This window comes from Sinocyclocheilus anshuiensis, unplaced genomic scaffold (genome assembly GCF_001515605.1).
Source record: "Sinocyclocheilus anshuiensis isolate Anshui unplaced genomic scaffold, SAMN03320099.WGS_v1.1 scaffold1931, whole genome shotgun sequence".
NCBI classification, from domain to species: Eukaryota; Metazoa; Chordata; class Actinopteri; order Cypriniformes; family Cyprinidae; genus Sinocyclocheilus; species Sinocyclocheilus anshuiensis.
Window position 1 is genome coordinate 52202 of NW_015548329.1, and position 10696 is coordinate 62897.

Below are 10696 nucleotides of genomic sequence, written 5' to 3' on the forward strand. Positions count from 1 at the left end.
TGTTCCCTAATAATTTTCTTGACAGCTTTTAGGTGGTTCAATGGTCTTAATTTACCACCAGCAAGCAGAATGCAAACGTGTCATTGTAAATCACATTAAAATGTATTAAGTATAGAGGTAAAAATATGAATTGTGCAGGAGCCATTTTTCAAAGAGCCAAATATATATTTCAGAAATAGCTTAAATTACATTAATTATATTTTAAGGTTTCTATGATAAAATGTTTTCTGCAGCTTACTGTATTGTGAAGAGACAATTGAATTCCCCTTAAAAAAGTGTAATAATGTGTCAGCCCAACATAGACACATTGGTTTAACCAATGCCTTGAGTAAGGAGTACTCAAGATTAACATGAGATTGGCAGAAACTATGTCCCCTCAATTGATTTCTTTCCCAAATTGCATTGACTGCTCTAAAATATGAGACACCAATGTTTCAGGAGTTTAGGACATATGCTTATTCGATAACAGTTTTATTTCCTATTTGTGTTTATGTATATGCTTTATTTTTTAAGTTTAACTGTTTTTTTCCAAGGCATTGTTAGATGCCAGTGCTTCCGTTCTATGCAAAGACATGATTTTAACAACAGTATCATAGCTATTAAACTATTTCTTGTTATGATTTTAGTCTGTATTTAACCTCAGAATGATCTCAAAGTAAAAAGAGGTGCTAATATCTGATTTCCTTTCATGGGAACTTCGAACTGCGTCCTCTAGGGGTCGCTATGGGGAACGCCTCGTCGTGACCCGTGTCTGAAGCATACATTGAAAAAACACCAACTCGTTGGCCGGCGACAGCCATGACGTCACTACCGGTGCGACTATAGTATAAATAGGCACCGGGAGCACACATCATTCTGTTCTTCGTCTTCATTGACTGTTTTGTTTGAAGCGTGCATTCCCAAGAAAAAAGTAAGAGCTATCTCTATTTATTATGGCGAGCACTAGCAGAGCATTTAGAAGGTGTGTGCATCCGTGTCATCGCTATTTGACATCAGATGACACACACGATCTATGTGTTGTTTGTTTGGGCAAAGAGCACGCACGCGATGTCTCCGAGGGGGCAATCGGCGTGCACTGCGAGCGTGTTTTCCAAGGGGAAAAAAAGCTCCGCTCTCGTTTGTTCAGGGAACCATGGTTACACAAGTAACCTGAGACGTTTTGTGTGCTTTAAAATGAAATTATTATAAGCTTATTATAATTATTATAATCTGAATAAGTCTGACAGTAATCAGTGTTGAGTACTACTGTAAGGTTAACCCTGCTTGTTTGAAAATTATTAACAGTTGAAAACATTCTTTAGAAATTTAGAAATGTAATTAGTTACATTATAAAAAGTAATTGAAATAATTACACTATTACATTTTTTTTTTTATTACTGAGTGCATCTTCAAATAACATCTTATTTTTCAGCAAATGCATCTTATTTTTCACTGTTTGGACTTTCTTGTTTTTTGTTTATTGTCCTACTAGAGAAAAAGCTGCCTTTGGACTGCTGTCAATAAGCTGCACCTGTCCCGACTATTCTAGGTCTGTGAAAGGTAGGACAGTTGCCTTAAACTACTCTAGTTCTACAACACTGGAGATTCCTGATCAACTTACAGCTTGAAGTGGGCATGAAATCAGCATGAAAACCACAATGACACACTGCCAGAAGCCAGAGCATGTAGTAGCAAATCAGTGATCACTCAGTCACCAGCAGACTGTCAGAGGCTTTTTGATGATTATGAAGCTCAGACAGAAGACAGGAACATACAAGCGCTCAGAGGTAGTATGTCACATTGTGTCATCATAAGTACTAACGATGTGAGCTCAAAAATAGTTTAAGATATTTTGTGTGAGGAAGAAGAGGAAGATGGTAAGACATAATGATAGCAATGGTATGTAAAAGAGATATTGGAGAGAAAACTGCATATCTTGACTTCATTTCCTTCAAGAGTGGTGAATGAGGCAGACACATACACACACACACAGAGAATACAGATGAAAGAAGCAGATGGACCTTCTCACTGCGGGTGAGTTTCATAGTGATTATTTCATATGGCCTTGTCTGACACTCCTCCCCTTGCGTTGTGAACTCTGTCTGCTTTGTTAACTCCGAGTTCGGTGTCTGACCTGGACTGTGTGTGTAGGCAAATGTCATGGGCTTAAAAGATGATGAAAAAAGGAGGAGCAAGAGGATGATGTGATGAAGACCTTGCGTTTGGCGGTCAGCTGCTCTTGGTAACGGTCAGATGAATCTCCTGGGATCTCACTGGCCCACAGAGTCAAACCCACCACCAGGTAAGCACAGCCCATCACCAGGAGGGGGAGGAAGTAAATCAGCACCGCTACACACACAAAATACCTTCAAAAGGATAGACAGACAAAGAAAGAAAAATAAATAATTTTTATTTTAACATTATTGGAACTCAATACAATTTTTAGATGCAGTAATAATTAAATTTGCATGCAATTTCAGCATTCTTATTCACACCATTTGCTGTTTAAATTTTCTGGTTTTCATGAAAATATGTAGTATTTTATCCATCCTATTTAATTTATTTATTGGTTTAATTTTTTGACTCTAATTCCTGATCTTTTGTTTATCTCATATTATAAGACCAAGGGTTATGACATATGCAGCAAAAAAACAAGATATTGTGGCCATGAATTAAGAATTTGTTACATGATTTTACTAAATTAAAATGAGGGAATGAATTAGTACAATATGGACACTGTTTAAAGGGATAGTTCACCCAAAAATGAAAATGCTGTCATTAATTACTCACCCTCATGTTGTTCCAAACCCGTAATGCCGGCCCTGTGTCAGCAAGATCACACGCATAGATTGTGGTAAACTCATGAATGGTGACAGAGACAGACGCGGAAGAGAAGAATTGTTAAATAAAGTCGTTATTTTTTTATTTTTTTTTGCACACAAAAAGTATTCTTGTAGCTTCATAAAATTACGGCTGGACCGCTGATGTCACATGGACTATTTTACATTTACATTTAGTCATTTTGCAGACGCTTTTATCCAAAGCGACTTACAATTTGGGGATACATAAAGCGATTCTTCTTAAAGAGGCAAACAGATACAGGAAGTGCTTGTAATACCAAGTTTCTAGACATTGTTCAAATAAGTACAAGCTAGAAAGAGAAGGAATAAATAAAGCTGTTTTTGTCTGTGAAGAATGTGGCAAAATCATCAGCTGTTATAGAAGTGATAGGAGGTGGTGGAGACATTTTATCGATGTCCTTACTACGTTTCTGGGCTTTGAACGTGGTAGTTCCGTTGCTGTCTATGCAGGGTCAGAAAGCTCTCGGATTTCATCAAAAATATCATAGTTTGTGTTCCAAAGATTACAATGGTCTTATGGGTTTGGAACGACATGAGGGTGAGTAATTAATGACAGAATTTTCATTTTTGGGTGAACTATCCCAACGAGGAAACTCATTAATAAAACGTGGGCACAAGTTAGTATGTCCATTTTTTCCTGCCAAGGATCTCCATAAACTGGTTTATTTCAATTACTAAAATCATCTCATAAATGCATTCATTTAGGAAGGGAGCAAGGAAACAATAGGGAACAGAAACACTTCAAAATTAGAGTCCACAAACAAAAGACAAAGGAACACAGGCTGGGATCATAACACAAATAAATCAGTTGGCACAATTCTTTCTAAGTGAAATCCCCCCACACTCTTCAGACTGTAATGTACAATTGCACTAGTTTTTATCTATTTTCTAAACATTTTTGCCTTGCCAAATCTCTGTCAGACTTGAGTCATATTGCTTGTCCGATAAATCTAGGCACAGCTCATTTCTTAAGCCTAATGCACTGGGTCTAGCAAAGATCATGAATCAAACACAGCACCCCAGACAAGTGAAGTCACATATCAAAGATGAATATATTATTTCATATTAATCTCTCAAAAGCAATTACAAAGTGAACTAGACCTCTTAATGTGTGAGTTATTAAATAAACCAACACAGCAACTAAATTGCATCACGGTCTCCTTTAGTTTACAGTCTTACTCTTTTAAAATGCACCACACGTGTTTGAATCACAGTGCTGACTTGAAAACCCATGGCCAAATGACAATTGTGTTTACTTTCTTAAAGTAACTGCTCAATAATGTTGAAGTTTCCACATCCACAGATGAAAAATCACAAATATGAATGAACATTTGTGAATATTATGTGAATAATATTATCATAAATATCATAACACTCATGAATATTAATTAGCTCAGTTTTAAAGTAATATTAAACCATCCATTCATGTTGTAATTGATATTCATGAGACAAACCAATTTCAGCTTGGGTTATGTGACTGCGCTTATTTAAATCCTTTTTCCCCAAAATGAACAAACTGGCGATGTTCTCTAAGAGCAGACAGTAAACACTGCAGGAAATGCCCTGAGGGCCAGACTGAGAGATACTGATATCAGGAATGCCACCTGCCATTCTGAAGACAACACATGTTCCCTATCTGTCGGTCACTATGAGTTATGTTGTGATGACATTTTGGGGTCTACTTGGGAGCCCAATCACCTCTGATTTTAAGAGAAAACGCCAATGAAAATTGGCTAGTCATGTGACACACAGCAGCCACAATAGCACTTATGTTCTTATGTTTTATTTATTTATTTTTTCCTTTTTATTCGAAACATTCCCAAACGCATTAACTATATCATGATATCTTGCTTCTCATCTATGTTAGTTGATCTATAGTGGGCGATGGTCAAAGTAACCAAATAATGTAGTCTATTAACTATGCATAGAAACCTGTCTGTTTATATAAATAACAGATATGGGTGTCATGCCATAACATAGTTTTAATGCGAATGACTTTATATTTAATGTGAATTTAACATTGAAAGTTACTGTGAATAAAAACATTGTAAGTTAGGCTACTAATCATAATACTTTCATTGTACAGAAAGAGAGCAAAGAACATTTACATTATCAAAGAACATTTTCACTGACAGACTATTCAAGCCTTCTCAAAAATCCCATTAAAATCACTGAAGCTGTTTACACTGTGAAATGAATATCTTATTTATACACACATTTGCACTTTGTTGTTTCTAACGAGAGAATTCGCCAGAAAGAGGTATTCAGTCAGCGAGCGAGTGAAGGTGTGATGACTCATCTGAACACCTCTGATTGGTCATTGCACTCATAAGCTCAACAACATTGTGTGTGATTGGTTATAATGTGCAGTGCAGTAAAAACACGTCTGTCTCTGGCTCAGCGCCAACGAACGAACGCAGATTTGAATTTAGCAGCTGATGATATGAGGTGCTGAGCGATTTAATCACGCTGGTGTGATTGTATCAAATATATAAAATATTATTTGGCTATTTTTTGTCTTTTGGAAGCTGCATTCAAAATCCACTTGGCTCAAAAATCTGAGGGGGCACGTACCCCCATACTTTGAACGGGCATGACGCATCTGCATACATTTAAACTAGATTAGTACATAAACTAAAGCACAAGTAGAAAATATTTGCACTAAAACACTGCAACATGCACTCATATATACAGTTTATGTATATTGTCATATGTAATGTAGCCTATATGACAATATATATTACTACTGCTGGGTGATTCTGCTGGGCTGTCTTATCTGTCTTATGGCATTTCATTTGGTGTGCTGCCGGGGGATCAGATGTCGATTGCAGCATCGGGGGATGGGCGGGATGGGCTAGTGGATGAAGATTCGGCGGAGCTGCCCCCCTCGGGTGTTGTCACCACTGCCAAATCGGACCCAGAGTTGACGGCCGTGCTTGCCCGGGCAGCTGTAAGCATCAGGTTGGAGGTGAATACACCGCCCAGCCCTGAGTGCTTGAGGCTGGACGATTGGTTTCTCGGTATAGAGTGCGGCTCACAACCGCGTTCTGCTCTGGTTCCTTTCTTCCAGGAGATGCATTAGGAAGTGACGTAGTCGTGGACGGCCCCTTTTATGGCCAGAAGCCGCTCGTCTCCTTCCTCCGTCCTCACTACTCTCGATGGCGGGGCGGCTAGACAACCTGAACAATCCCCAGGTGGAGAGAGCGATTACGGTGCACTTGTGCCCGCAAAATGCCGCCACTTGTAGGAATTGTCAGCATCTCCTGTCCATAGCCTGTAAGCTGTCGGTGGCTATCGCTGCCAAAGCTTACAGTGCTGCGGGCCAAGCTGCCTCTGCCCTGCATGCCATGGCGATCCTGCAAGTTCACCAAGCCAAGGCCTTAACAAATGCACGAGGGTAGTACCGACCTGAGGTTGATGAAGGAGCTGTGCACGGCAACTGACTTCACCCTCCGGGCGACGGAAGTCACGATGCGGTCCCTCTGGAAGGCAATGTCCACTCTGGTGGTCCAGGACCACCATCTCTGGCACAGCCTGGTTGAGATGAGAGACGTTGACAAAGTGCGCTTTCTTGACGCTCCCATCTCCCAGGCTGGCCTGTGCAGCGACACTGTCGAGGGCTGTGCCCAGCAGTTCTCGGCAGTACAACAGCAGACTGAGGCCATACAGCACATCTTACCCCGTCGTGATCTTCCAGCTGCCACCGTTCCATCGCGGGCCGTGTCTCAGCCTGCTCGTCGCCGTGGGCACCCTCCTGCGTCCTCCACACCAGCTCAACCCCGCGCTGAGTCATCGTCGAGGCTGGCGTGTCGAGCACCACGCAGGAGAGCGGTGCCCCCCATGTAGCATCCGGCCGCTAGATCCTCTAGGAAGATGACAAAGGGGCACTATGCATAGAAACCTGTCTGTTTATATAAATAACAGATATGGGTGTCATGCCATAACATAGTTTTAATGCGAATGACTTTATATTTAATGTGAATTTAACATTGAAAGTTACTGTGAATAAAAACATTGTAAGTTAGGCTACTAATCATAATACTTTCATTGTACAGAAAGAGAGCAAAGAACATTTACATTATCAAAGAACATTTTCACTGACAGACTATTCAAGCCTTCTCAAAAATCCCATTAAAATCACTGAAGCTGTTTACACTGTGAAATGAATATCTTATTTATACACACATTTGCACTTTGTTGTTTCTAACGAGAGAATTCGCCAGAAAGAGGTATTCAGTCAGCGAGCGAGTGAAGGTGTGATGACTCATCTGAACACCTCTGATTGGTCATTGCACTCATAAGCTCAACAACATTGTGTGTGATTGGTTATAATGTGCAGTGCAGTAAAAACACGTCTGTCTCTGGCTCAGCGCCAACGAACGAACGCAGATTTGAATTTAGCAGCTGATGATATGAGGTGCTGAGCGATTTAATCACGCTGGTGTGATTGTATCAAATATATAAAATATTATTTGGCTATTTTTTGTCTTTTGGAAGCTGCATTCAAAATCCACTTGGCTCAAATCTCACTTTGAATGGGCATGACGCCTCTGACCATGGCAACGCTGCGATCGCGTCTCTCCGTTCTTAAAGGGAAAGGAGCAGACCTCTCTGTTACTACCCGTCCCGGTTTCTCTGCCACGAGCAGAGGACTGCCGGCTAGTGCCCTGGGAGATTTGAAAGTGACAGTGAGAGCTTCTCCACTGGGCCACGCCCCACGGACCTCTCACTCCTTCCGCAGCGCTTGTCCTGTGCGTCTGCTGAGTGATTCTGCTGGGCTGTCTTATGGCGGTCCCAGCATTTCATTTGGTGTGCTGCCGGGGGATCAGATGTCGATTGCAGCATCGGGGGATGGGCTATTGACCTCTGTGGATGAAGATTCGGCGGAGCTGCCCCCCTCGGGTGTTGTCACCACTGCCAAATCGGACCCAGAGTTGACGGCCGTGCTTGCCCGGGCAGCTGTAAGCATCAGGTTGGAGGTGAATACACCGCCCAGCCCTGAGTGCTTGAGGCTGGACGATTGGTTTCTCGGTATAGAGTGCGGCTCACAACCGCGTTCTGCTCTGGTTCCTTTCTTCCAGGAGATGCATTAGGAAGTGACGTAGTCGTGGACGGCCCCTTTTATGGCCAGAAGCCGCTCGTCTCCTTCCTCCGTCCTCACTACCCTCAATGGCGGGGCGGCTAGGGGGGGCGTTGCCGCCTGGGAATCAGATGTCGATTGCAGCATCGGGGGATGGGCTATTGACCTCTGTGGATGAAGATTCGGCGGAGCTGCCCCCCTCGGGTGTTGTCACCACTGCCAAATCGGACCCAGAGTTGACGGCCGTGCTTGCCCGGGCAGCTGTAAGCATCAGGTTGGAGGTGAATACACCGCCCAGCCCTGAGTGCTTGAGGCTGGACGATTGGTTTCTCGGTATAGAGTGCGGCTCACAACCGCGTTCTGCTCTGGTTCCTTTCTTCCAGGAGATGCATTAGGAAGTGACGTAGTCGTGGACGGCCCCTTTTATGGCCAGAAGCCGCTCGTCTCCTTCCTCCGTCCTCACTACTCTCGATGGCGGGGCAACTAGGGGGTGTGTCGACATTCCCCAGGAGGAGAGAGCGATTGCGGTGCACCTGTGCCTGCAAAACGCCACCACTTGGAGGAATAGTCTGCGTCTCCCGTCCAAAGCCTGTAAGCTGTCGGCGGCTCTCGCTGCCAAAGCATACAGTGCTGCGGGCCAAGCTGCCTCTGCTCTGCATGCCATGGCGATACTGCAGGTACATTAAGCTAAGGATGCACCTGTGCCTGCAAAACGCCACCACTTGGAGGAATAGTCTGCGTCTCCCGTCCAAAGCCTGTAAGCTGTCGGCGGCTCTCGCTGCCAAAGCTTACAGTGCTGCAGGCCAAGCTGCCTCTGCCCTGCATGCCATGGCGATCCTGCAAGTTCACCAAGCCAAGGCCTTAACAAATGCACGAGGGTAGTACCGACCTGAGGTTGATGAAGGAGCTGTGCACGGCAACTGACTTCACCCTCCGGGCGACGGAAGTCACGATGCGGTCCCTCTGGAAGGCAATGTCCACTCTGGTGGTCCAGGACCACCATCTCTGGCACAGCCTGGTTGAGATGAGAGACGTTGACAAAGTGCGCTTTCTTGACGCTCCCATCTCCCAGGCTGGCCTGTGCAGCGACACTGTCGAGGGCTGTGCCCAGCAGTTCTCTGCAGCAGTTCTCGGCAGTACAACAGCAGACTGAGGCCATACAGCACATCTGGCCCGACGTGATCTTCCAGCTGCCATCGTTCCGTCGCGGACCGTGTCTCAGCCTGCTCATCGCCGTGGGTGCCCTCCTGCGTCCTCCACCCCGGCTCCGCCCCGTGCTGAGACACCGTCGAGGCCGGCGCATCGAGCCCCACTCAGGAGAGCGGCGTGGTGAGAGAGCAGTCTCCCACATCTCCGGGTTGCCCGTGTCAGGGCCGCTTCGTCATCTTTCTTGAGGATTTAGCGGCCGCCTGCGACACGGGCAACCCGGAGATGTGGGAGATTGCTCTTCAGGAGGTGGCGAAGACAGCGCCGCTCCTTCCCCCGGAGGAGGGCCGGGCAGAGAATCTTGTGTTTCTTTTTTCTGTTCAGCCACATTATCAAAGAAAGAGCAGTTTCCTTTTCCTCCGGGTTGCAAGGCTCGTGGGTCGACAGTGAGCGAAGCACTGCTTCCTCATCCTCACCCACGATGCCCCCTATCACCAGTGGCCAAGAGATCGCGGTTTGGAGACGCAACGCCTCTCCACGCGTCTCTGCCAGTCCCTCCGGGGGCACGGGAAGTTTTGCTGCGATGACTCTGAACGCGATGCCTTCTGGGCCACCCAGCACAACTCCCCATCGCTGCACCACTGCAGGTACATTGTCTGTCCCTTTGGTGCCACTCGTACGGAGTTTGGGAGCGTGGCTTGCACTGGCTCATTCGGACGGTTCAACTCGGCTACGCGATTCAGTTTGCCAGGCGACCTCCCAAGTTCAACGACATTCTCGAGACTTCGGTGGCAGTCCAAGACACCTCTGTCTTGCACGAGGAGATTGCTGTCCTGTTGGCGAAGGATGCAATCGAGCCGGTCCCTCCAGCTGAGATGAGGAAGGAGTTTTACAGCCCTTACTTCATCGTACCCAAGAAAAGCGTTGGCCTTCGACCTATCTTGGATCTGCGAGTCTTGAATCGGGCCCTTCACAAGCTCCCGTTCAAGATGTTGACGTAGAAACGTATTATCAAATGCATTCAAGCCCAGGATTGGTTTGCAGCGATCGACCTGAAGGACGCGTACTTTCGTGTCTCGATCCTCCCTCGTCACAGACCGTTCCTACGGTTTGTGTTCGAGGGTCGGGCATGGCAGTACAAGGTCCTCCCCTTCGGGCTCTCCATGTCCCACCGTGTCTTCATGAAAGTATACCTGATACCCTCCTGGGATCTCTCTATTGTCCTGGCTGGACTTCAGAGGGGTCCCTTTGAGCCGCTTGATTCAGTTGAGCTAAAGTTCCTGTCTCTTAAGACAGCGCTCCTGATCGCGCTCACTTCCATCAAGAGGGTCGGGAACCTCCAAGCATTTTCGGTAAGTGAAGAGTGCCTTGTGTTCGGGCCGGCCTACTCTCACGTTGTTCTGAGACCCCGGCCTGGATACGTGCCCAAGGTTCCCACCACTCCCTTACGAGATCAGGTGGTGAACCTGCAAGCGCTGCCCCCGGAGGAGGCAGATCCAGCCTTGGCGTTGCTGTGTCCCGTAAGACCGTTACGCATATATGTGGACCGCACCCAGAGCTTCAGAAGCTCTGAGCAGCTCCTTGTCTGCTTTGGAGGTCAGCAGAAAGGGAAGGCTGTCTCCAAGCAGAG

General features: G+C 45.5%; 1 protein-coding gene across 1 annotated transcript in view; it reads right to left on the reverse strand.

Annotated features, from left to right (window-relative positions):
- Positions 1-10696, reverse strand: part of LOC107656492 (substance-P receptor-like) — a 34571-nt gene that overhangs the window by 2554 nt on the left and 21321 nt on the right. Inside the window, exon 3 of the mRNA XM_016444375.1 lies at positions 2195-2345. Coding sequence (XP_016299861.1) covers positions 2195-2345 — 151 coding nt within the window. The remainder of the gene's footprint in view (positions 1-2194; positions 2346-10696) is intronic.